Raw genomic sequence first — 27,419 nt, 5'->3', positions numbered from 1 at the left:
TCAGCGCGAACGAAACGTCGAAATCACAGCGCATACAAAGCTACCGGCACTACGCGCACTCTGCAAACATCGCAGATCGCTTTGAAGATGAGGCCCGTGCAGGCGCGCGCTTTTGCCACGTCGCAGATCGCTTTCAAGACACGCGAGCGTTGGCAACGCGTCCCTGCAGCGTCCGCCAGAGGCATCTATACTACGGCGTCCGTGATTCGCGTGGCCACACCCTTGTAGACGCCGCAGTTACCTCCACGCTACACGGAGGGGCAGGCGAGGAGGACATCGAGTAAAGCTTTAACATCGAGGCACCGTAGCAGCTGCCGGAGGAAAACGCCCCTCCTTCCTCGCCTCACTCCCACCCTCGCGCGCCGCAAGGGAGGGCACGCATCCGGGCCGCGTTCCTCGCTCGCGCACGCGAGATTGAACCGCGTTCGCCTGCTCACCGTCACACGCTTTCACTCATACGGAACCTCACGGCGACGCCGACGCCGACAACAGAAATGCGCCTGGAGTGTCCATATAATTGCTATCGCAATAAACGACAAAGAAGCAGACCGTGACGAGCTGGTGCTCACTTACAACTTGTTATTTGCGAAAAGCACATCGATGCGTACATCATACCAGCCACCTTAGACATTTAGTATATACACTTCGGAGAAAACACACGCGGTTTAAACGGATTCTGCTGAAGAAATCAATTCATATTTCATTCGGTTGACGTTTGCGTCAGTGATGTATCGCGAACAATTCCGTCAAACATGAAACGCCTTCGAGCAACCCACGGGCCACAACACCCCTACACTTTCATTTCTCGAGAAATTTAATACAACTCTCGCGAAAAAGGGCGGCAAGGGGCATGTGTACGAGATGATGGAGAAATGAGACTGACAGCCGAACCCGGAAACGAGGAAATTGCCGTAACCAGACTATATATGCACATACACCGAAAGACAAAGAAAAATCTCAGCACACAACATGACGGAAGGAAGTGCTGTTTACCGCAGACGCCAGGCTTTTAATTATTTTTCCTTTTTCATTTGTTTCTCCCTCCTTCGCATCGCTTTTGTCGTTTCGTCGTGGCCTTCCCAAAGAAAGATCCAGACGTCTTGCCGAGCGGGCGGACGAACACTCGGCTCGCGCGCTTTGCAGCGCTCTGTTTCCCGACGCGATATATATATATATATGCGTTCTTACACTGGCCTGAAGCACTCAACGTTTAACCTCGCAATAAAGAAAAAAAGAACGAACGCAGAGCAGTCGCATGCCCTACCCTCGTCGCAGCGGAGCCATATTTTCTTTTCCCCTCATTGCAGCTTCTCGCTTTCTCTGCCAAAGCTCTCTTCTTTTGGTCTCGGTTCCATTTAAGGAGGGACTGCGTTTACGCATTTCTTTTCTTTCGGAAGGAAATAAAGAAAGAAAGAAGAAGAAGATGAAAGAGCTGGGCGAAAGGGACGCGCTTTGCGACGAAGCGCGGGTCTTTTTAAGGGATGCTCGAGACTCGGAAGAAGAGCACGTTCGTGCGCGCGGACTCGAGCGATCGTTCGATCGGATACATGACCGGAAGGACTGCGACAAAAGGAAAAGAAACCTGCAGCAACGACGATAAGCGGCCGCTCGAGTGGAAAGGTGGGCGCCCGTGTATAAGAACGTGCAAGGCGAAAGCTGCTCGCATAAAGGTCGGGTGGGGGAACAACGGCATTGTGTTGGCGAGGGAAGAGAAAAAAAAAGGAGGCGGGAGCTGGTGGGCGGAGGGGAGGCGAGGAGTGGGCAAGCACGCTAGAAAGTATAGGCACGAGGAAGTTGGGCGCGCCCACCGCGCGCGCTGTAATGACGAGAGAGCGCAGGCCCCGAACGAACGAGATCGATCGACCCATCTGGGCGAATACTGTACTATTCCGCTATCCGCGAACTTCAAGTAAAAGAAAGGGCGGAAGTACATACACAAGCGAGAAGAAAACGCTGCAAGCTCCCTCGCAGTGAGGAGCAATCGCATTCAAGCCGCTGCCGCGCGCGGCCGATTTTCGATCGAGCCGAGGCAATCGAGAGCGTCCGCGCGGTCGGTGTCTTTCGATCGCCGGGCACGCAAACTTCGAGCCGGCTGGGCCTCCGAGATTTTTCGTTCGGGGGCGTTCGTTAATGAGCGGGACCCAGGTGCCGCGGTCCCCTCGATTAGTTTGGAAGACCCGGCGAGCTCCTGCGTGCATGCACTTCGGCCTCCCATTATCTCCCCGAGCCGCAACGCGCCCTCATCCCGTATCTGTTACTCGCTCTCCGCGGGCGTTGCTCAGCTTCTTTTTGTTTGGTTAGCTTCCCAGCGCTAACTTTCGAGCCCGCGTAATCACACTGGCACGGTCAATTGGAAGCGTGTTCTCTGGACTCGACGCCGCCCTCACCCGCATTCTCGATCGGGCTTTCTCCTCTCTTGAGTTCAAGCGGAAGTCTGTTGTTGTGGGTGTTCCCGATGACCGTAAACCACTCGCCCAGCGATTAGCTATAGAGCGTTGACTCGCGCAGAGATGCGCTGCAGCTGGAACGTTCGAGAGGCGTTGGATGATCAAACGAACTGACGCTGCCAACTTGAAAGGCCGACCGCAGTTCACACCGAGGAGGACTGTAGTTCAATATAATTTCGTACCCTTGTTTATTAATATAGTGACGAAACACAAGGAAAGGCGTCGTCCCTATATAGATAAAAAAAAATGCACGTAAGTGTTCCAATAATTCCACGTTTTTCGCATTCTTCTTTCAGAAATGAATAATTAATAAGGAAGTATATGCAGAACGTGTGTAGATATTGCAGTGCTTATGGAACCGTTATCGCATGAATGCCACGGCTAAAGTCGACATAGAACAAGGTAATGCTTGTTTACGATGAAATGCGGGCGATTATGGTACTGGAAGGTGTAGGTTAAATTAATTAATTAATTAATTAGTGTGTGCGTTTGCCATATGAAGAGCGACATATGATGAGGGTTGCTGAATCATAATATATCGACTCCTCGGGGATCTTTAGCGCGCCACGAAAGCTTACTATGCCGGAGTTTCCTCTCTTCTCATTCCGATGCTTATTGGAATTCAGCAGCCGCCACCAGGTTGATAATCATACGAAGTGAGTGTGAAGATCGAAATATATCGGCAAAATATCTGTGGGCACAGATTACCGATATGGCGCTGTGCCTTACTGTCACGCTGCGCTGTTCACAAAACGAAGTCGAGCCCACAACTTTCCGGAAGCTCTACTTAACCGAGGTTTCGCGGTCCTAGCCGCCGATTAGAAACCAGACTCGCGGGTGATGTACTGCAGTTTCTTCCCGGCATTTTTGAGCGGCGCGCTGGCACGGCGCTGTAAGGAAAGACGCCAGCGTTTTACCCACAGATCCGTCTTTTTCCACGGCAGCCATTTAGTCATCACTCTTTGCCAGGAGCGAACGTTTATTCTTACTTCTCGCACTTCGTAATTTACGGCTTTACCGCAAAGCGTAGACCGCACTTTCAAACTATACAAACGAAAATTACGGAGTCCATTGCTAGAACTTGAAAGTGTACGTATTAAGTATAAACCCCATGCAAGCGATCTTGCGCGCGACAGCGATAAGCGATGCGACGGAGATGGCTGTCGCGTTCGCTCGTCGCCTACAAGTCGTACCACATGCTAGCGACGATTTTGAGCGACGTCTCCCCGGTGTTGCCCCTCCCCGTCTTCTCGAAAAAAAATTTCTGGTACGCCACTATTTTCTTTTCAAAACTTACCTGCTGTTTTTTTCTTGCCTTTGCCGCACTACAACTCTGTTGACAGGAGAAGACAGCTTTCAAGAGCAAGAGCTTGCCCAGGAAGAAACCATTTGCTCCGCGTTATCACTAGGCGCAATGCAAAATAATATATTGCAGTTGTAATCAGTCAGCAACAGACTTCAATGACCTAACAGCTTGTTGTGCATGCTTGTCGCATTTATTGGTATTGCGCGAGTGAATTTTATCGAGGCTATAAATGTGCGCACAGTTACTCATAAGCTGGTTCTATAGGTGCAGACTTGTTCCTTTCGTATTTTTGCTGTGGTTTGATTTTGTGTCAAGCAGGAACAGCGCAAAAGAACAGGACGTAGGGAAGGGACAGAGAACGGCGCAGACTTTGTCTGTTCTTTTTTTTTTTAAACAGCCTGCTTTTTTAATTATTATTTTCTTTCAGTGTTGTTGAGTGTGGTAATGGAATATGTGTGTTTTTATTCTCTGGCAGAGTCGGGAGACGGCAGGGACGTACTTACCGAGGGCCACCACGAATTCAACTTCACTTTCCTCCTGCCGTCAACGTGAGTAGCACCAAGGGATTCTCAGTGCGATGAACAGCTCCACCAGCACTAAGTGAACACAAACTGGAGCACATAATTCGAGCACGAGACCATTTAGACATTATAATATACCAGTGGGAAAAGACATAAATGGGAAAAGGCATTAAAAATCGTCTGTGAAAGTACAGTTTTCCTGCATCAGCCGAATCGCTTGAAGATGTGGACATTACTGCACGGCAAATCGCAGTGCGATGGTAGCTAATTAATAAATTTTCGCGAATTAGTCTTGTTTACTTTAGGGCGCATGTCACAACTTCGAAATCGAAGCCCAGGAGCCATAAAGTCACATTCATTAGGCAGAAATCCCGCGCTTAGTACCTAGTTTTGAGAAACACGTCCACGAGTTTCGTAGCGAAATTAATTTAGCTCCAGTTAGCGCTGTGTGCGAATGCATCGATGATAATTAAGTGTTAAGTGAAACATCTTTTAAGATACGATGAGCGCCCTCTTCTAAACGCGGTGGAAGAAAATGTGATCGATCTTCGGCTGACTCCAACGCCAAGCATGTTTCTTCCATTTGCGCAGCGGCGTGACCACCTCGTTCGAAGGCAAGTACGGCAGCGTGCGCTACTGGCTCAAGGCCGAGGTGGAGAAGCCGTGGTCCTTCAACCACAAGACCAAGAAAGCCTTCACAGTCATCAGTCCCATCGACATCAATCGCAACGAATACCTGGTACGCCGGAACTACATGACAGACCATTTTCTTTCCTCCAGGCTGTTATGATAGACCTATTGAGGGAAGCTGTTCTTGGTTGTATACATTGCAGCTTAACCTTCTGTCGGCCGTGCTGCATCATTTCGTTCGCATCAAGGGACCTTGAAGTAGTCTTAACGTTTGTGCATGAATACATTAATATGTCAATATATGTGACGTGTTAATATTAATATCGACATTGGGCGAGCACCACGCCTATTTATATCATTAAAGAAAGGAAAGCGCGCCATTTGTGTAGCCCAGAGTAGGAGCAAGTGATATATGATGCCTGCAAGTGCCATCGCTTGTAGACAGGCAGTCCATACCAAGATGACATCTACAGAACGAAGTTGCTGCACGGTCGTCGAGTAATATAATTAGAAGAATCGATTGAAATGTACTTGCTGTACTAATAACAATTTAATCGCTTAGAATAGACTAAACTGTTGTCACTTTTTTTTTCTGTGATCATGGAATATGTAAAACGGAACGTTTTTACCTGGAGGGTGTCTAATTCCAAAGTAAGAACCATCGGTTCATGCATTATCTGCACAATGTGGTTTCATTGTGAGCTATTTATGAGCTGAAAATAAAACTTTTGCAGGCTATAACTTTTCATGGAGTGAGCGTCTTGACAAATATCTGAATTTATTTCATGGTGGATCCAAAACAAGCATGGACACCGTCAGAACAATGTGGCCAGAAAATACTACTTCTCTGGCATTGTTCATAAATATATTAGTGCATGTGACCGTGAAAAAAAAAATGAAGAAAGGCAATGAAGAAAGGCAATGAAGGAAGGCAATGAAGAAAGGCATCATTATGAGCCTACTTTTATAGCCTCTCCCAGCGACCTCCAAGTACACCTATAGACACAGTTGTCTGTGCTTACAAATACATGGATGCAACTGTTGGCTGATAAATGTTATGAGTTGTCCCTCTTTTACCGAACTTTCCTCTCGGAATGATTCTAGACTGGCCTGGCTTCAAAACCTGATATGCGCTCTGTGTCTCATGTTATAATTATGTTTTTTTAGACGGCAGTGGAGAGCAGTGTGGAGAAGACGTTGTGCTGCTGGTGCTGCACTTCAGGCCCCATCTCACTGTATGCTAGGACAGACCGCAAGGGGTACTGCCCTGGTGAGTAGTGGGGGAACGCTCACCCTATGAGCTATATATATATATATATACACGCACACGCACACACACACACGCGCAGTGGACACGCTTGTATGAGCGTTTTGATGGGCATTTGTAATGCCTTGCATGGGCGTTGCAGCTAAGCGAAGCAAAGAGTCTCATAACGCATCTTTCTAATGCAAGTCATAACATGATTACACTGAATTTCTTCTCATATTATTCAGTGATGGTTCACCGTAATTTGTTCAGTTAAAGGGCAACTCAATGCAGTAAACCTTCGTTAACTCGAACTCTGATATCTCGAAATATCGGTTAAACCGATTTTTTTCCCGGCCGTGGTTTCAACCCATCTGTTTTTCACCTGTTATCTCAAGACGTTCTCGTGCCGGACTCCAGATATATATATATATATATATATATATATATATATATATATATATATATATATATATATATATATATATGTAAGAAGTCAACAAAGCCACCAAGGACAATTAACATAAGGGAAATTACTCGTACTTACTAATTATATTAAAGAAACGATAAATTAATGAAAATGGACATGTATGAAAAAACAACTGGCCGCAGTTTAAGTCATGAATCCAGGACCTCAAAGTAGTGCGATGTAATGCTAACGCATTTCCGTCGTATTTGCCGCTAAATCGCCACCGATTTTCCCTGTCTCATTTAGGACGCTATTCGTAATGCATCAATGCAATCACCGTGCATTACTCGCGACTTTGGCAAGATTAATGGCACTTTTGAGCAGGCGCAATCAGCCCATGCGCTGCGCCCAAAAGAAGCCAGTGTGCGAGCCCACAGTGTTCCAGAAAGATGGCGCCTTGATAAGGATGCTCGCTTCGTGGTCGCGCGACGGCGAGGCGTAATAACCACGTCACTCGCGGGCGCCCGCTCAAAGGCGTGGCAATTGCGCTATTCCGTACAGTTTCGGTTTTCGAAGTCAGGAATCCATTACGATGCAGAAAGTAGCAGCGTCAGCCTTTTGGACATGTGAAGATCGTCGTGGTCGGGTGACCGGCTTCAATTGCATTAGCATCAATCGTCTAATCGACTCTGTGCGAAACGCGCTGCCCTGGCACAGCGCCAGTAGCGCCGTTACACGTAGAGGTCGACGTCGCCGATGCACGCGAAAGTGGCCGAAAATTTAACTAGCGGTATTTTGGAAATGCTCCGTGTGGTATAAGCGTAGGCAGAGGGCTTCTGTTTTCGTGATTTCGCTTGTCTAGGAACTCCACTTATCTCAAAAGTTAGTTTTTTCTCCCGGTTTTTACAGGTTCGCGTTAGCGGAGGTTTACTGTATTTTATTTTAGAAAAGCACGTGCACTCACTCGACGCATAACGTGCAGGTGAGTCCATCGCCATCACGGCTGACTTTGAGAACCTGTCTGGGCGCACGGTGGTTCCACATGCAACGCTGCATCAGACACAGACTTTCCTGGCTGGCGGAAAGTCACGCTCACGACACTGTAAGTTCACCACAGTCACTGGCGTGGCCCTGCAACCTGGTCGCTCGGCCAACTGGGACGCCCAGCTGCTCAAGATTCCTGCAGTGTCGCCCTCCATCACCAACTGCTGCCTGATTCACGTGGAGTACACTGTACGGGTAAGCAGACAGAGCCCACTTTTGTCCTCTCATCAAAGAATGTCTTAGTTGCGCCAAATTATCAAGATTTGCCTGTGGCCTATGGTACAATTCTAACCCTTGAGCTAAATTGCTCGATGAGGTGACCATTACTTCTATGAGAAATTAAAATTATTGATTGAATGATGAACATAATTACGCTACTTAACTTTTTGATTGATTTCTTTTGGTTGCATATTTCAATCTACTAATCGTAGCCAGCGAGCTAGGCATATAGACTTACTTATTCTAAGGATGGCACCGGTTCCAAGATATGCGCCGTCAAACTTGTGATTACGTCAAACTTGCCACCTACTTTTTAAATAAAAATGTTGTTTTATGCACTAAAGCACAAAAGTTGCCGGAACGCCAGTGCATTTCGCCGGACACATAGAAAATTAATATCTTGAAACTGGTGTAGTCCTGAGAATTCATTCCAAGTAGATACACATTGCGAACTCGCCAGCTATAATTTGTAGATTGACATATGTGCCATAAAGTAAATCATTAACAAGTTAGTGTTCTTGTGTTAATAATTCAATAAAGCATTTTGATTTCTCATAGAAGTAATGGCTACCTTATCGTGTAATGTAGCTCAAGGGTTGGAATTGTGCTTTTAAAAAATTTAAAAAATGTGGTGCAGAAAAAAAAAGCCCTAAAGAATCCTGGTATTTCAGACGCTGGGGCAGCCGTCTTACATCTCGGTTCTGTTTTTTTCATTTTGTGTGTGTGTGTGTGTGTGTGTGTGTGTGTGTGTGTGTGTGTGTGTGTGTGTGTGTGTGTGTGTGTGTGTGTGTGTGTGTGTGTGTGTGTGTGTGTGTGTGTGTGTGGAACAAGGGGTGCCTTGTAACCTTGCACATTATCCAAATAATGAATGATATTGCCAATATTTTTCTTTCCGAGATTTGTTCAGAGTTTCTCATGCCTTGAACATTATTCAAAAGAACACATCTGTGATTTCTTTGCTACAGACACAGGTCCCCAGGAAGACATGCTCAAACTAAAGTAATGACTCGCACACCAACATGCCATGAGAGAAGCTGATATGTGCTAGGCTACTTTTTGCAGAGCAGTTCATGTTTTCACTTTTCTTCGATAGAAGAAAAAGAGTACAACTATGAGGAAGGGTAACAATTGGAAGAAAGGCAAACTGAATGGCTTAGTCAGTGCACGTGCAGGGTATACTTAAGTGTATTGAGCAGCATAAGACAGGCCTTCACTTACAGATGTCTCTAATGGTTTCAAACATTTATTTCCCTAGAGTACCTTTAAAGCACAATTCTGTTCACAAATGTACTCATTCCTTTGTGTCTTCTTTCAGTGCAAGATGTGCAGTATAATAATTGCAGAAATCCCTAGTTAGTTTTTTTATGTTAGTGTCATGCATCTTGAGTTTTATGTCTGCTATGATGCAACCTTTACTTCATTTACTATATTTCACAAGTGACATATTTATCAGGTTTCTAGACTTACTAGGTCTCAGTGTACTGTGTCATTATTGTTCTAGAATCACAGAAATAGTGATAACATAGAACTTACAGCAGCATGCAGGTTGCTATGGTCAATCCTTTTGCCCACATCTTTTCAAGGTATAGCACTATGCACGTCTCACCAATTCCTAGAAACATGCACCCGACCTTCCACATAGGACGGCGTCATGTCTGAGCACAGGCGCTAGCGAGGAAGTATGAGAACCATCCCAATGTCCTATGTGTAGATGCGGCTAGCACATCAAGAAGCACTGCATTTGTCACCAGCGTAGTCGACAGTCATGGGACCAAAATAAATGCGTCGTCGGTTTCCAGAGCGAGTGCTGCGGAGGCAGAGGAACTAGCTATAGCATTAGCCATCATGGCGAGGCCACACTGGGAGTGTCTCATAGTTCTGACAGACTCTCAGACGGCATGCAGAAATTTTTCCAGGGCAAAGATTTCCAGGGCCGCACATTGCATTCTTATTGGGGTGCACCAGCTCCTGCCATACATACAAGTCGTGTGGACTCCCGGGCATGAGTCCTTACGCGGCAATCAGCAGGCACATGCCTACGCCCGCGTGCATGCACACCGGGAGCCACGAGAGGGTCACGCCGAGCAGTTCCACTCCGAGCCCATACTATTAACCTACACGCACATCCTACAACACTACCACCACCTCATAATGCTCTGATTGTAATATGGCAAAAACTCCAAACAAACACATATCCTCACTTGGGTCTCTATCACGCCATGCACCCTGCTCTGTATTCCTATAAATGCCCACACTGCGTTCAATGCGCAGTGCTTTACCACATGGTATGGGCTTGCGCAAGCACACCACAACTCACATTCATAACATACCTCACCACACAGCAATGGGAGGCAGCGCTGTCCAGCTCAGACTAAATGGACCAGCTCAACCTGGTCAACCCAGTGAGAAGGGCAGCCAAGGCCGCTAGACTCCAGGACTGAGGGGATCACCCACTGCAGAGCTACCTATGCTCATGTGCTCTTTTCCATAAAGTATACTCTCTCTCTCTCTTAGGTTGCATGAAAGACTGTTGTTCATGTACACTTAACGTAAATATTGGCTGCCACAAATTGTCATATGTGTTCTCCACAAACAAATGCAAGACACGTGCACACTCATAACGGCAAAGTGCTTTTGTTTTCCAGATCACCTTACAGATTCCAGGAGCATACAATTTGTTTGTGGACCTTCCCATTGTCATTGGAACGGTGCCCCTTAGGTCCCGACCTCCACACTATCGTGCACTGGGGCTGCCCAGCCAGCCACAGATCCATTTCTATCCAGCTGCTCCTCCATACTCAGAAGCAGACACGGATGACGCACTGCCTGTTGAACGTGAGAAATATGTGCTGCCTCCAGAAAGCGCCATGAATGTGGCCATATTGCTGCAGAGAGTGCTCACATTTTTGTTATTACAACTTCCTGTCACTACAATGTGCTACGGCACACAGCTGAGAACAGAAACAGCGAAGCATTTATTCATTTCTGGACATGTAGGGGGTGCACTTTTACCTTTCTCCAATAGCATGACACGAAGCCATTTAGCAACTTCGACAAGCATCATGCTTAACGAGATATATCCAAGTCAATTAAAGCACTTCAGTAATTAGACAGCTTGTGTAATATTAAGATGTTCCTTGGCCTCATTGCTGTGTATCTAAATAATTCTGCTGTGGCTATCAAAAGAGCTACATGCAAATTATCTGTCCAAAGTCACTATGTTCTTGTTTACAAAGCTTTTTCCCTTTCCTTCTTTATTCTTTTACAGAGGAAGTGCTTATATCGTTGTTCTTATTTAACGTGTTGCTCTTTGCTGAAGCACCGTGCAAGGCATTTCTTTTTTTACATCTGTCAGTGCTTGAGCACTTTCTGTCCATCAAACAAGAATGGGCATTATGAACAACAAGCTCTTTCCGTTTGTTGCAGCTCCGCCTACCTATGCTGAGTGCATAGAAGGCTCAGTGGACATTGGTGACGATGAAGATGGAGAGATACTTGGAGACACACGGTTTACGCCAATGTATGCTTATGTACATGACTACCTGTACCACCCACCTCCAGCATATTCTGAGGTATGACTATATTTGAAAGAATACAACATGCCATCCTGTGAAACGATGATGACTAGTCTCCTTTGATTGAAATGTTACTGTTGCCTCATGTATTTTATAATGCTGCATACCTGTTACTACAGCGAGCAGGTGGCTCCACAGTAATGGCATTTATAGTGTTTACAATTAAGTAATGGCTTCTGCATCTAATACTCGCTTGTTTCCAAAACCTTTACCATACAGCCAAACAAACTATATAGTGAGGTACCACTGGTAACATTTCTCTTTCATGATATACACCTCAGATTTAGCATGAACTGCTGAATTGAAAAACATGATAGGAAGTCTTCATGGAAACCAGGGTTGAAAAAGGCAAAGATTGACAACAAATTTTTGATGCATTGAGCAGAGGTTAAGTGCAAAAGCAAAACAAGGGTGACCAGGACAGACACAGATTATCTTTAGTGCCTTCTGCACATTCCCTAACCTATCTTGCTTTGTGCTTCATCATAATTATCTTATGGCATGCCAACCAGCCTGCTCAGAAGCCTCTCTGGGCACCTTTCATACCTTTCTAGTGAAATGCAAACTTTGCTTACAGGTAACAATTGTAATTTACAACCTCCTTCTTTCATTGTGCTTCCAGCTGATGATGTTTATTAATATGGCTGAACTTTCAGCTGTCATTTTTTGCTTTAACTGCTTTGAACCCAGGACATGACAGTTACATATGAGCTTTGTGTGGTGTTAGTAAAAAGCGCACTGCCAATGTCTCACAGAAGGCATTTCATGCATGCTTTTCTTTCTTTAAGAGTTTGGGGTTGTGGTGCTTGCTCTTAATATTGCTATTACCTCACTCTGTGACCCTATACCCCATACCATGTAGGTGAGGCAAGGAAACTAGTTATCCACTGTGTTGCGTATTGTGTGTCCACTTCGTGCACGACAGTACACTACTTGAAAAAAAAAAAGGAAAGGTACTACACCATGCTTCTTGTTTTTGTTGCTTGCTTCTTACAGCTCTTTTCAGTAAGGCACCTCGCAGAGCCTTTCTTGCATGCACATGCTAAAAAATGTCAGTTCCATGTGCATGGACAGGTGCATGCCTTTCTTGTGCCACTTGATTCCTAAATGTGACTACAAAGATGTTTATCTCCAAGAAAAACTACTTTTGGAGATGGCTATGAGAACACAGTCTATTTCATTTCATTTGTATCCAGAGTATTGCAAATCTGATTTGAAAATATTGCCAGGAATATGACAGTAAAATATTTCTCGTAGTAAGGCAGCAGCTTTTCACTTGGGATCACGTTTTGTATACAGAAAAACAAAATTCACCTGAAACAGTTTTTTGGATCTGTGATGTTTCCTATAGCAGAATATAAGCAACTGAATCTTGAGTGCTGTAGGTGTGAGATTAAATCTATACTAACAACTAACATGCGTCTACCTACACACTACAACATGAAATAGCTGGCGCATTAATGTTCCAGGCATTGCACAGGACATGCATTTTCTATGATGTCATTTCCAATTTCTTGTATACCATTTCATTATTACCACAGCAAACAATCTAAAAGCAGCATCCATGCATTCCACTAGCCATACTTCAAGTGCAAACACTTGAAAGAATGAAAGTGCAACTCAGATTTTGCAGGAGCAACTGCGTTTCTTGCAACAGGGGGCATAAGTTTCAACACACCATGGAAAGCTTCATTTGCACATTTCCAACAAGAGACACAGTATATGTGTCTCATGTTAAGAAACAGTTTGCATGCTTGAGTCATCTTCATTTCAAGAGCCAAGTAGCATCAGCATCACTCGGGCCCACTTCTCATTACAACAGGAGAACTTCTTTCTGCCTTGCTGATAACATAAATATGTAAAACCTACAGGAACATTTAGTGGAAACCTTGACAAGCATTTGCAGCATGCTTTGTTATCAAGTGCTTCCCAGCCTTCCTCTTTGCCCTCCCTTATGTGTTTTAATTGTAGTAGACTCTTAGGCTACGAAGTGTACTGCAAGGTTGTCAATCTGATGCTATCTTCCTTTGGCACATTTGCAGGTTGACCCCCACCCAACCCCTCAAACAGGGGCAGCAGCCTGTGCTTCCCATTGAAAATTTATCCAGTGCAAATATGCTTCCAGTGTGGACTGTGCAGGACACTTTAATGAAGTGCCGTGCTATAATGACCAAGGTGCAGCAACGAGGGACAAAGCAGTGGAGAGCATAGTGCCTCAAATCATCTGTGTTACAGCTATGTGTTCTTGTTTCACGTCTACACTGATCATCATCGTCTCGTTTTGCCACTTCTCTGTGAGCTCATGGGTCTGGCTCATGGCTCATGGGTGTCCATGGAGCTCATGGACATTGCCAAAAATGTGCTCAGCCTCCAGCAAGGTGTCGCACTTCTGCGGCGCTGCCAGTGTTGCCAAGCACCAACGTGTCAAGTTGGACCTGAATTGCAACAGCAGATCCTCAGGCATGGACCCACAGGATGACAACTGTTTCTAGTTCGGGGCCTGTCACTTATAGCATGATGTCTAAAACTTTGTAGACAGTTTGCTGTGCTTTGACTGTGCCAACAGGGTGCTTGCAACAAAAGTAGAGCAGCTTATGAAGACAATAGATGCCAAAGTCTCTTGACGACCAGGGTTACTGCACAGTGTGCCAAACACTGAGCATGCTTTCACAGGGCAAGGCTGCTGCTCATGAGACAGAAATGCTACAAGTGTTGTGCTATGTAGCTTGCACCTTTTCCAATAAACAAGAGGTGCATGACTTTTTCTGTTCCCCTGGCATGGATTATCTATATTGCTCTTGTTGCCAAAGCCTGTTGGCTTGTGTATAGTTGTAAAAAAAAAGAACTTCAGCAAAAATGCTTTGGTACAGCGTAAACTTCACCTTATGAAGCATGCTTGTATGTGGTATAGTGGACCAGATGTTTTTTTCTTTCCGCCATTGTTTTCATTGTACGTGATCAATAACTGCATTGACAATGAGTGGTTTGACTTTGATTTTAAACAATAGTTTCAGCAAATGTACCTTTCTGGAAATTGCGAAATGTGGTCCTGGTACCACATTCGTAATTTTTTTTTCTGTTGTACCGAGTTGCAATTGCTGGCAAAAACTGTGCACAATGCAAGCTGAGAGGCAAGAGAATGGATCAGGAAAAGAACTGTTACAGAATGTAGCCCCTGCAGTGGTGCTGGTAATGCTTTCTTTAAAATAGTGACCACTGACCACAACTTTATCTGCAAGACTTAAAGACAATTATGCGTTGTGGCGTCTTTCATGTCATGGATTAGCGTATTTACTCTTGCAACTCCTGCCCTTGTGTAAGATTTGCACAACAATTTTGGAATGCAAAAATATGGAATCCAATTTTCATTAAGCGTCTCATCCACATATTCACTTGCCGGGTAAATGCCATAAGCCACTACAAGATGGCACTAATCCATCTTTAGAATGGTGTGCCACGTGTTGCACAGACAAAATGGGCAATATTAGATAAACTCACAACTCTTATCAATGATGCCTTGGCACGTAAACCAAAAATACATTTTATTTTCAATGTTTACGATGTTCAAAAAAGGTACACATTTAAACCTCAATATAATGAAGTCTGTGAAATCGGCAGTTTGCTTCGTTATATCGAAATTCAGTTGAATTGAAATTCTCCCTTTTCTCCAAATAAGTACAGTCGCAGATGGACTTTTTTTTTTACATGGAAAGGGGCCGCAGAATTTTCCGAATAACCGGGCAATAGAAAAAAAAGCAAATTTGAATGAGAAAACGATTCATTTTGATAAACTTGGGAGTCGGTGACGAATGGTACAGTTTCATGCCATGCACACCCATGAGCAAAAGTACATGGACCACAGGGTCGCAAAAAAAAAAAAAAAAACAATTCCTTAGTAATTAACACACATTAAACGGAAACTAACAAGCGCACTAGAAAATTCATAATGCCAAGTTTGGACTGCAGTGTTTACTTTCCAGTTGCATTCAGAGACAGAGAAGAAAATGAGTTTTACAGTGCAATCCCTGGTACGTACGTCACAGGTGTAGGTTGACGACATCGCGGTACCAATTAAGCGAAGCTAGCCACCCTTTTGTGTGCACTCTGCCCCCGCTGCTGATAGCGTTGCCTGCACTGGGACATCGCTATCATGAAAAGCACTGGAAGTATGGAGGGAATGCTTCGTCTTCCTCTTGCTCCAATGGGTCACTGAAACTCCAGGTTATGCAACCTCCAATGTGCCACACCGGCTAAGCACGCCCACTCTTTGCACATGCAGCCACAGCCGAAACGCGAGCCAACTTGCCCCCCTCCCCCTCACACGTGCTTGATCGCATTACTGCGAGCTCCCTCCCTTCCCCGTCTTTCCATTTGCTTGTGCGGGAAGGGGGCACTCGTGAAGCCACCATCTTTCTTGTCTCACCCTCGCACACTTTCACTCACACCTAAAGCACACAGTGCGCATGGCAGGACAGGCACGTATCCCATTTGGACTTTCTTTACACGGAACATGATGCTGATGCGGCTTCACTTAGGCAGTTGGTCTTGTCCTGCGGTGCATGTGCGATTTGAGAGGTGGGTTTGCAAGCAGCTGCTTGTAATTCAATCCTTTCACCATCTGCGTCCGTGCAAGTTTCCATTTATTTTCTCTGCATTCCTTTGCAGCGGCAGTGAAATTTTGTTACATTGAAATCGCATACAAACAAATTTGTTATAGTGAGGTTCTAAATACATGGTATTCTATGGACAAGAGGTCATGAAAAGTTACATACTTTGTATTGTAGAGAATTTCATTATATTGAGGTTTAACTGTGCAATCTTAATTAAACAAAGCTGCAGAGCACCTTAATTCGTGTACAGTAAATATATTGGTTCCACTGTAAAAGCTTTTCATGAGACAGAAATGTAGCACTCGCACTGTTTAGCAAAATGCTACACTTCAATTTCACATGCCTCGGTGTGAATGTGTTTACTGTTCCCAAAACACACAGAGGTTTACAAAGAAATATATGTCAAAATCTTTCCACTTTCAAAACTTCTGCTTTTTTATGTCAATGAAAATCTACATAACTTGTGAAGTGTCAAAAATAACAATTAACACAACTTATTAAAACATCTCAAGTGACATTAAAGGGACCCTGAAACGATTTTGACGATTTTGTACAAACGTACTGAGTCATTAGAGTAGGTCCTTCTGATCATTAATTGACGCATCTAAGTGCTCCGCATAAAGCATGTAATTTATTGTAAGGTTTTAAATATGCACATTACTGCCGATCGCTTGGTTGAATTTTAAGCCGCCCCTAACCATTTGACGTAAATTGCCCTAATGATGCTAGTAGGGTGAGCTATCCGATTGGCTGCCCGGGGTGTGTCAACGATAATTTTTCCAACTTTATGGTAAACAAATGTTGTTTGTAACAGTCGGAATGTTAGTTAATTTGTTTCTATAGAAAGAAAGTAACGGAAAGAGAATGCGCAAGAACAATTTCTCACAACACTCGAGAAATTCCGGAACACAGCAAGCGTCATTTGCTTGTGTCACAACGTGCTCTGCTTTGACGAGAGCTGCGGTGGTCAGTGTCGGTCTGTCTTTCCGCGAGCACCATGATTCGCCTTTGTTGCATTATGGGCTGCAAACATAGCGACTGGCAATATGTCAAGCTGCGACATCACGCCCCTCTGCAAGGCAGCAGACAAGTGGAGTGGCTACAGCACATCGGACTGTCGCTATCCACTTGGCGCCAGGATTTGTGCGCTTACGGCCGCCACTTTACACCAGAGGATTAATACCACAATAGCATTTCGCGAGTCCTGTATTATTTATCAACTACTGCAGGCCCTCGCAGCAGACCCTCGCAGGAGTGGCATAAAAATACAACAATGCACAAAATGAATTTAGCGTAAAGGAATTCGGGTAAACGCAAGCGCAAGGGTACAGGGCCTGGCCGTTTGACTGTGCTGTTTCACTGGTTGAGCAGAAGTGCAAACGTGAATGGTCTGCACGGTGCAGCCACCTGGTGGCACAGAACTCAACTAAACACAGTAGCAGTGACAAAGTGTATTCTTCTTTGCTGCTGGTGTAAATGTTTCGCAGGAGTGTAATCGTTAACACATTGTTTTTGTAAATGTTTAAAATGTTTCAGACTTGGTTAGAGCAATATTAACTCTTTGTTCGGCTGGTTAAGCTTCGTACCAACAGTTGGCTGGACCATGCAGACCGATCAGGCTGCTAACGTACGTCTAGGCTAAAGTTCCTTCATCAGCTTGAGTTTATGTCTCTACCCATCCGTCAAATCGCCCAGCTCGCCTGTGGGTACCGGAATATCAGACACGTTCGGCACTGCGGCAGAATGCTCGCAATGCACACTGCTTCGATAGCTCTCGCTTGGGGTCGACTGCCAAGAATCTGGCGGAGAGGTTGAAGAGGCTTCGCGTGCTCGCTCCTAGATAACCGGAAGTAGACAACACATGTCATCATGAAACATAGCCAGTGAAGGCAGAGCTTAGCCTCGATCACTTGGCGTATGAGTTGAGGAGAAAGTGCATGATTATGGAGGAAGGTAGGTAACTTGTAATCATCCGTAGCTCTCTTCATATGAGATGCTTCACACAAATTGTGGTGCGAATGATTAATTTTAGCTGTACCCTACGTGTCTACAAAATTTGTTCGAACCGCCTCAGGGGCCCTTTAACTTACCACAATCAAATTAATATTTTGGAAATACAGCATCAGCGAAGAAAGAGGTTTCAACTAGGAAGAATGTATGTTTATATTTCTTTAATTTTTTTCAACCACGTTGTACACAGTAGACTGAAACCAACCTCTGTTTGAAAAATAAGTGCTGTATTGCAAGGCATCACTTTGAAACATGGTTGGTACTTTACATATATGGTCAACATTCATTCGACATGCTCATCTGGTAAGGTGTATCAGTGGCAATCGCACCCTGTAATAGATGCACCCAAATGAACAGTACATAAGCTTTGCACACAATATGTGATTGCAATAGTGTACAGTGTCTTCATCCACCATAATTCTTTTTTGTCATTGAACATGTTCTCATCCCTTGTAATGTGCCAGTGTTTTCCGCCTGCTTGATCACATTTTTGCCAAGTCCCAAGATTCTGTGAACTACGCTACACACAGGTTTACCATCTTGCTAAAACTGGTGACATTATAACAGAAATGAAACATAGTATGCTACAGCTGTGTAAGTAGACGTAGCTGCATGCATGTTGGTTTTCAGCTAAATTGTCCCAACTGAGCCAGCTAATAAATAAACATCAAGTCACTTTCAAAAGGTGTGTGACTGTGTGCATGTGTAGGCCAGCATAAAAGAAAATGGCGAGAAGCCTAAAATGAAGTAAAGCCCATTTATTTGGTAACAGGCTCTGAGCAGCCAGTCAATTTACGACCGAAATGTACGTAAAACAATCTTGTGGGTAAAGAGCTATTTTCATGCCATGCTTATGGAAAGGTGATAATATTAACAAACTACCATGTACACATCTAATAAATTTCTTAGCCTTTCAATACAAAATCAAACACTTTGGAGTAGTGGTCAACGAAGTGGACTTCCAGGCCTTCTGTGATGTAACTCTGCAGCTCAGCGTAATCTTTCTTGTTCTCCTCGGGAAGGATGAGGCACGTCACACCGACTCTTTTGGCCTTTCAAAGAAACAAAAAGGAAACAAAAATGAACGTCAGTTCTGGCTTTTTTCCGCCTGGTCATGTAAACTTTTCAAGTGGACATAAAGAGAATCGTCAATCAGTCAAGCTGGCCATGTAGCCTTTGAAAGTGCTATCTGCATATTATTTGTGGAAATATGCTGATCACTGGTGGAGAAAATTAAGTCCAAACTTTTCCATTTGACTGTTCTGGCCAAACTGCAAAGCTGATAACGTCGGTGCAATTTTGTGGATATTGGGATATTTTTCCTTATTTACACAATGGAAGTTGACATTTGTCAGGCTTTCTTTTTTTCCTTTTTACTTTTTAATGCAATACAACCTTTGTAGGGACAAGAAATTAAATGCAACTGAGTAGATGCCGCCATATGTAACATCACAGTGAGCCAGAGCGTTTTCAGTTAACATTGTCTTTCATTCTTGTGTCCCTTCTGGCTTACCAACGTTCTGCTCATGGTAATGTCTAGCTTAAAGTAATATTACTCTTGAGTTCCCTTTAAGTCAAGGTGAAGGACACATTTCATTCATAACTTTGCGGTAAACACAATGGAGGATGAGGTAAGTGCTGTGTTTACAAGTCACTTTAGTGCAAGTCCACATTTAACATGTTCAGTCATACAGTCCCACTGATAAGACATGCAGTCAGGTAATGCGAAAATACAATTAAACTTTTCTATAAATTCTTGGCATTACAGGAAATCATGATGCAGTGTAATTTTTTTCTCTCTACCCCATTTTCAATGAGGGGGTGTATTCCTCTCCTGTTAGCAGAAAAATATTCCAACAAATCTTCAATTTCATGTAGACACGAAAAATGTACATGAGAAGTGAAATTAATGGAAGGGGGAAAAAAGCAGCTGATATATAAAAGGTGAGGTTTGTACAAAAGCAGCAAGAAAAAAAAAAAAAAAAAAAACTGCAGCGCTATCTGCCGAAGCCCTGCTGCCCTTGCCAATGCCCACAGATATTATTAGGGTATGTCAGTGATAATAAGCACAAACTTCTGTGAGTTGAGAGTGACAGCAGACAACAGCTACATTTGCGTAATAGACAACCATGACTGACATGCCGTTGATAGCAGTCTAACTATACTTTAGTAAACAAGACTGGCATGCGTGCCAATGAAAGCAAAGCTAATGGAAGAACCATGCAACACACCATGAATAAAGGAAGCTACACACTTCACAAAGGCAGTGCTGTGTTATCACTTCCTTAGCTTGACTTGCATGCACACATTTTACTGGGATTATTCACACAGCTTTGGTTGTGCAGTTTCTACAATTACATTCAAATGAAATTTCCTTTACATATGTACATTTCAAGATGCCAGCTAAGTTACTGCCTGTTGGAATAGTGCAACATATTAACAGCGCTGAAAGGACCTGACAAAGAAGTGCCCGTCAAATGTACTTTATGTTTCTTGTCTTATACATTTAGCGCTGTTACACTTGACAAAGCTAAGTAAAAAGAATTTTAGGAACTTGCAAAATTATTAGCAAAATCTAACATGCAAAAACAAAGATATTGGAAGATTTTTGAGAAGTTTCCAGCTGATGCCATGGCTTTTTCATATCATGATTCAGTTGCATGATTCTTGCATCTGTCTGACCAACAATGAATGCAATTGCACGCATGCTTCATGTTGAGCAGACGAATAAAAAACAACTAGATGCAAGAGGCAAAGCAAAATATTAATCTATGCAAGTTTCACTTAGCCTTCATTTCAGCCTCCCCCACTGATATCTCTGCTCAATAAAAATCTGTATTAATCTACTTGCATAGTGAATGCACTCGCGTAATGAATGCAGCCCCCACTTTTCAAATCAAGAAGTATATATATTTTTTCTTGCATAATGATCACACCCTGAACTTGCTACCATGAACTAGGAGACACACAGTGTAATTCGGCATCTGATATGCTGTCCAGCGGGTGCAGTTGTGTCCTACACCGTGTCATATGCCGAATCGTACCCTGTCTTCTACTTTTATTGCGATAGCAAATAAATTAACACTCCAGGCGCATTTTTGCCATCGTCGTGGATGCCACCGCCGCGCACTGCATGGTGTACACTCGCAGACAACTTTCTGTGGCAATGAAGGGAAAGCTACGGAGGCAAAGCGTGCACAAGAGAGAGTGCTTCTGAAAAGAGTCCTGTGTTTTCATCCATGTTAGTTTAGGTATCGGGAAGAGAAAACATAAACACCTTATTAGCAGCAGTTAAATAGGACAAAATACACCATTGAATGTAAATGTTTACTTATTTTCTGGCTTTTCCCTTTCGCATCTGGGCAAACGTGAAACCGTCACACGTGGAAGCTGCGACGATTCAGCGTCTGTTCCGAGCAACCAAAAGCACTGTCAAATGCTGCCAAACTACTTGACGCGGTAACACATGTGCAGAAGCTTCACCCCCGTAATTTTCCTTTCATTGCCACAGAAAGTTGTCCGCGAGTTTTTTTGTAAGTGTGAGGGAAAATGCGCGAGGGAAGCCGTTGATCGCAGCTCAATCTCCCGTGCCGTCTTTCGTCGTGCGAAAGGCACCAGGGGAGAGGGAGGGAAGGAGGGGCAGCGGCGGTGTTGTACTCTGGCAGCAACTGCAGCAACTGCGCCCAAAGAGTGCCGACGATCGTGGCTCAATCTCCCTCGTACGAGGGAGGAGAACGGGAAGTAAACACACTGTCTTCCGTTGCGCGCATGGCGCCGGGTGAGAGGGTAGGGACTTGGGGACAGGAGGGAATTTTTTCTGGCAGGAACTGCGCGTTGCGTGGCTGCGGCGCGCCATCTCCACAGCGATCTGCATCAGGGGCTGAGTCGATGGCGGCTCATACCTTTGTGCATGCAGCGTTCTTGCCGCTCAGTTTGCGTTGAAGCGAATGTTTGCAAGTTTATATGGCTGATAATACTACTATCCTTACTTCATGTATAACTGTCTACACATTTGCTATAGCAATCGATGGTTTGCATTTCAGGTTAATCTGACTTCATTAGAGGTGGCTGCGGAAAAGAAAAATCGCTCAAAATATTACCCACATAATGAACAGAACCCCTAACTTTGCACACATTTTTCAGGGAAAGATGTGCGTTTATTAGGCGAGTAAATATCAATCCCCTGCATTCAAAAGTTGAACATTGATAATAATGATGTTCGCGACACATCACTGCTAGCTACTGAGGTTAACTCTTTCGTTATCGCGATAAAGTGGTGGTTTTTATAGGTCTCGGAAAAATATTATTTACCACTACAAATACTATTCCAGCACACATTGCAGCATAGCATATGTGCATAATGAAATGTTCTTTCCAAAAACACACGTTGCCAAACAAAAAAATTTATTAGCTAAAATATAAAAATTCTAGAAAGCGCCATTTTAGCTGCCAGTTGATAAAAAGAATAAAAAGAAACATTATATCTACAAAAACATTAATATCAAAGAAAATTCAGAATATACATTTCAAAGATAGATAACCAAGGAATAGTGTCTGAAAAAATAAATGATCAGTACACCGCCGCTCTTCGGTTTTCATATATATATATATATATATATATATATATATATATATATATATATATATATATATATATATATATATATATATATATATATATAGAGAGAGAGAGAGAGAGAGAGAGAGAGAGAGAGAGAGAAAGAAACTAAGACCAGTTCATCGCTCATGCCATGCAGTGAAGCAGTTACTGGATTTTGTGAAGCATAGGTGCACTCCGCATATTTCCCACAGAATGTATGGTTCTTGTTCAGCTTTGTGGTCTTCATAACGCATTTTGCAGTTCTGCCTTTTTGGCATCTTCTGAGAATGGTCCAATGAGAAGTCCAATGAATGTACTTCCCTTTGTCTAGAGTCATGCACCTCTTCCAGGACCGATTGCTTTAAGCGTAGCTGGGCAACTACAAAGTTATGCATCCAAGCACATGTTTGCATTTTAGCACATTGTCTTTGTCACCTCTGCATGGAAGAACAGTAGAAAGAAATCCCACGACATTGTAAACTGTCCTGAGCTGATCCATAGTGCTGAGCCGAGATGTGCTACGGGCAGCCTTCTTGGCATGAACAGAAGTTTCTTTGCTGCCGAATGCAGCGCATCATAAACAAGCGAAGTACACACCCTGAAGATAATCAGTAGAGCTCTCAGGTTGTGAAAAATGATCGACAGATAAGCGTGCACAAGGAAGGAGACTGCTCAAGGCCGTAAAGAAAACTCGTCGATGAACAGGTGCGGTTTTCCCATACTGACTCAAAACATCGTTGCCGTGAGAGCTTGAATCTGCTTTACTGTCACCTTCGGAATCGCAGCTCGAGTCCTCATGACAAAATTCAAGTGAGGGTGCAGCATAGTTTCGAGCAGGATGCTTTTCTTGCGACGCAGCCATGCGGGACGACGCCATGGGAGCGACTTTCGATAACTGCGCAGTGACACCAGCAGCGGCCCTTGCTGGGATTTTATAAGAGAAGCGTTATTGAAACTCTTGGAAACTGGTATCAAAAGCAGGGTCCACATGTTGGACGTGCGGCGGACCTTCAGATATATACTTCCTTGGGTGAAAGAAAACGACTCGGACTCCAAATCAAAGCTCACCAGTGAACAGGTGGCGTCATGTTCGGTTAATTATCACCGCTCAGCACTGTTGGACGGCAAAGACGGCGATACAATTTAATTTGTGATGTGCTGGCATACTTTTTTCTTGAGAGGCAGAAGGTGACTGCCACGCCTATTTTCGCTACAACATACGCACATTAGTTAACAAAAAGGGCCGTCAATCACATCGCCGGAGTGCGAAAATTTAAACTGATTCTGAAAGTACAGTGCCTGTACTAACTACTGGATGGCCTTATATGGATAAGAAATGGCTCCAATAAGTCGAAATTGATGCTCTAAAGCATTGTTCACTAATGACGGATTTGAATAGGTGTGAAAACAAAAGAGTTAAAGAAACACCAATAACCATCATTAACTAGGGCCAGACTTGAAGACTGCGTTCCAGCAACTCCTTTGTTATTTTTACAATGTAAAGAGATTATTTATGAATGTAGAAAATCATAAAGGTTTGCTGACGCTCCCTTGATAATTTCTCGTGCATGCAAACATGACGGCTGTCATGCCATAGCCACAGCTGCTATGCCCATGTCGCACACACTGCTTAGTGTACACTGGTAGGTGCCAACAGCCGCTGGCAGCAAAAGCAGTGATTAGCACAACAAACACACAAATGCACACACATGACTCGCCGCACTGCTTTGGCTGTCAGTGCTAGAGTGTACACAATGTGTGCAAAGCTAGAGGTCGACATATCTGCACATATTAAAGTACATGTCTGTAAATTCTAGTTGCCAAGCAAGCACAAAGTCACTTACTGCTATTGTCTTCTCCTTGATACCTCCCACTGGAAGCACCTTCCCTGTGAGTGACACCTCCCCTGTCATAGCCACACCTCGCCTTATCGGCCTGTTCAAGGCCAGTGATAGCATTGCAGTCACCATGGTGATGCCTGCACTGGGACCATCTTTGGGCACCGCACCCTGTCAGTTGGAAATAGGTGCACAGTGTGGTAACATAAAAACATTGACTAGAGCTGGTCACTCACATTGAAGCAAGATGAAAGATGTGGATGAACAGACGGCAGGCACAAAGTGCTGTGCCTGCCTTTTCTATGTTTGACACCTTTTGCCCTGTTTTGACACAGCATGAATTTGATTTATGCGCTCACTTGAATTCCTTCAAACTTCTAAGAAGCACAGATAGGTGTGCGAGTAGTCCAAAGCTGAGTAAAACGGCAAGGCCTAAAATAGTATCATGGGCTATTACACAAACAGGGCTTCATAGAAGAGTGGAGTGGAAATCTATGCGTGGGCACATTTGGAATACAGTCGGTTGCACACATAACAATCTATCGGTTATAATGATGAGAATTCAACTGTATGACAAACTTGAGATCCTACACATAGAAATTATGTCCAAATATAACAGCCATTTTTTGCACACTGTGCTGATCCAACGACTGATTTAGGTTCACTTGACTAAACGAAAACAAAGCAAATGTATGTGGAAAGAAAAAAGAGAATAAATATAGATGAGAACTTCATCAAGAGCTCTGCAAACACTCAAGCAGTGCATTCTGAAGAATGGGGAAAGGACACAAAAACGTAATACTCTTGAACATGAAGTTTAAAAATTCTACATATGTCTGATTTAACCAGAATTTTGAGTTATTGCAAGTTGACTGTACAAATCACTGAAACAGCAAGCTTTTGCGTACTGTCACCAGCCCCATAAAATAATTTCTTTAATGTCTGCATAACATTCAATAGGAACACCATGTATGACAAAACCTAGAAAGAGGCCTTACTCCGAGAAACATGGAATGAAAGAAAGTAGGAGGGAGCATTACATCCCGCAGCCAGCTTTCACAAGTTGACTTTAAGCAATATGCTCCACTAAAAAAGCTGACCAAACTCATGACCCTGCCCTTGGCAGACTTGGCCCCGTATCCTCGGCTTGAGCTAGGTTTTAATGAATGTTCAGGCTTGTTCAGGTGCTCTGCCAACCAATCTGTGCACATTTTCTTCCAAAATGCTTGTGCAACTTTGGCTGCTTGTTGCAGCACATACATTCATCACCTTGTAAAACTGGGGTTACTGCGCTAAGACACACGGACAACAGAAGTAGAAAAGGACAGGATGCGCGCAGACTTGCAACTGAATGTTATTGGGTGAAAGATGACATATATATACAATGATCAAAATGACATCATCATGCTGATAGGCCATCCAAAATCGCTGCCGTCACAATCTTGAATTCGGAAATTGCCCCTCACAATGAGCAAGCACAATGGAGGGGTCGCTAACATAAACATGCACTTTCTTTTTTACAATATATACCTCGAACAGCTCCTGTGTACGATGATCCCTTTGACTGAATAAAATTTTTGTTTTTTCTAGAAGCGGAAGGCACACCTTCTTTGTCTCTTTTTTACAGTCCCTGCAATGTTTTGCTACATGGGAATGCCCGTCAGATGACTTATTCTTAAAATGTTCTTTTAGACGGATATTAATACAGCGTACGGTCCGACCAATATAAACACAACCGCAGGAGAAAGAGAATTCATAAACAACACCGCATGTGCAAGGAACAAACTGTGATCTGTGGCTTACATGGCAAACAAAAGGGCTATGGCTAGAAATTTTTTCAATGTTTCTCAGGACCTGTGCACACAAACAGGCCATCTTTAAAGGAGCAGAAAACACTACATTCACCCCATAACGTTGTGTCACATTCTTCAAATTGTTCGACACCTTATGTTGGTAAGGGATCACAGTGTGCCTCTTACGCTCCTGGTTGTTGTCTAGAGTTGAAGCTGTGACGTTACACTTAACTTTCTTAATTTTTCGCAAGCCGCTATTACCACAGAGCTCAAATAACCAGCTGTATTTAGTCTATCCACTTGGTGTTCAACACCGCTGCTGTGTGGCCGCATGACTTCATCAGGGTAGCACCAATGCTGGACATAACAATGCCGTTTTTTACTGTTTTAGAATGACCTGAAGAAAAATTTAACAGTGCTTTCATGGATCTAGGATGAAATAGCCAGCAGGTATCACCCACCTCAAAGCGCAGGCAAATATCTAAATACTGCAGCTCGTTCTCACGATGGTGTTCAACTGTGAAGTTCTTTTTGAGCCTCGATTTTTTAAATACTTTCTGAGTGTCCAGAACCCAGTCCTCCAGCCCTCCTCGTCGACAAATAGCAGGTAGTCATCCACATAACGAAAAATCCGAACAGTTATTCGACCCAGGTCGTCACTGATGGCCCTATCAACTTTCGACACAAAGGTGTTGCTAAGGACAGGTGCTACTCTGGAGCCAATACAGATCCCCGACTTCTGAATGAAAAGCTGTCCTCGCCAGGAAACATAGGTGGATGACAAATACATAGACAGAAGTTCCAAAAAGGCTTCCACAGAGATACCACACTGCACAATGAACTTTGGCTATTCATTATATTCCGTAATGCACTCCTTTATAGCAATCATACGTTCTGGTTGGGGTATTGCATAAAACAAGTCCTCAATGTCTATGCTAAATGAGTTGCATCCGCCTGAGTTTGTATATTGTAAATACCGTACCACTGCCATGGAATTGGGTATCAAGAATGGATCTACAAACTCCAGTTTTGAGAGGTTCCTCTTTCTGATACGATTGAGCAAAAAGATAGGTCTGGTTTATGACTTTTTACAGAGAAAAAAAGCCCAAGTTCCGACCCTGTAGCATTTCTTACACTTCTAAGAGGGCTGCTTAGGTTTAGGTCCTCTATG

General features: G+C 43.8%; 2 protein-coding genes across 4 annotated transcripts in view; one reads left to right on the top strand and one right to left on the bottom strand.

The window, feature by feature from the left end:
- Positions 1-15,286, top strand: part of LOC142571604 (arrestin domain-containing protein 3-like) — a 102,206-nt gene extending 86,920 nt beyond the window's left edge. The window contains exons 2-8 of one of the 2 annotated variants that reach the window (XM_075680103.1): positions 4,229-4,301; positions 4,866-5,013; positions 6,072-6,174; positions 7,542-7,798; positions 10,468-10,657; positions 11,249-11,394; positions 13,440-15,286. In XM_075680103.1, coding sequence (XP_075536218.1) covers positions 4,229-4,301; positions 4,866-5,013; positions 6,072-6,174; positions 7,542-7,798; positions 10,468-10,657; positions 11,249-11,394; positions 13,440-13,493 — 971 coding nt within the window. In that variant the 3' untranslated portion in view covers positions 13,494-15,286. Of the gene's footprint in view, positions 1-4,228; positions 4,302-4,865; positions 5,014-6,071; positions 6,175-7,541; positions 7,799-10,467; positions 10,658-11,248; positions 11,395-12,259; positions 12,356-13,439 lie in introns of those variants that run through there. The other variant, XM_075680104.1, reaches the window with a different exon arrangement.
- Positions 15,287-18,760: 3,474 nt separating this feature from the next.
- Positions 18,761-27,419, bottom strand: part of LOC142571600 (lon protease homolog, mitochondrial-like) — a 46,571-nt gene continuing 37,912 nt past the window's right edge. For both annotated transcript variants that reach the window (XM_075680096.1, XM_075680098.1), the window contains exons 20-21: positions 24,462-24,626; positions 18,761-19,069 (exon numbers count right to left, since the gene is read on the bottom strand). In XM_075680096.1, coding sequence (XP_075536211.1) covers positions 18,923-19,069; positions 24,462-24,626 — 312 coding nt within the window. In that variant the 3' untranslated portion in view covers positions 18,761-18,922. The remainder of the gene's footprint in view (positions 19,070-24,461; positions 24,627-27,419) is intronic.

The sequence above is a fragment of the Dermacentor variabilis genome, chromosome 2 (assembly GCF_050947875.1).
Source record: "Dermacentor variabilis isolate Ectoservices chromosome 2, ASM5094787v1, whole genome shotgun sequence".
In the NCBI taxonomy this organism is placed as follows: domain Eukaryota; kingdom Metazoa; phylum Arthropoda; class Arachnida; order Ixodida; family Ixodidae; genus Dermacentor; species Dermacentor variabilis.
Note: the sequence above shows the minus strand (reverse complement) of the source record. Positions and strands in the feature narration are given on the sequence as shown.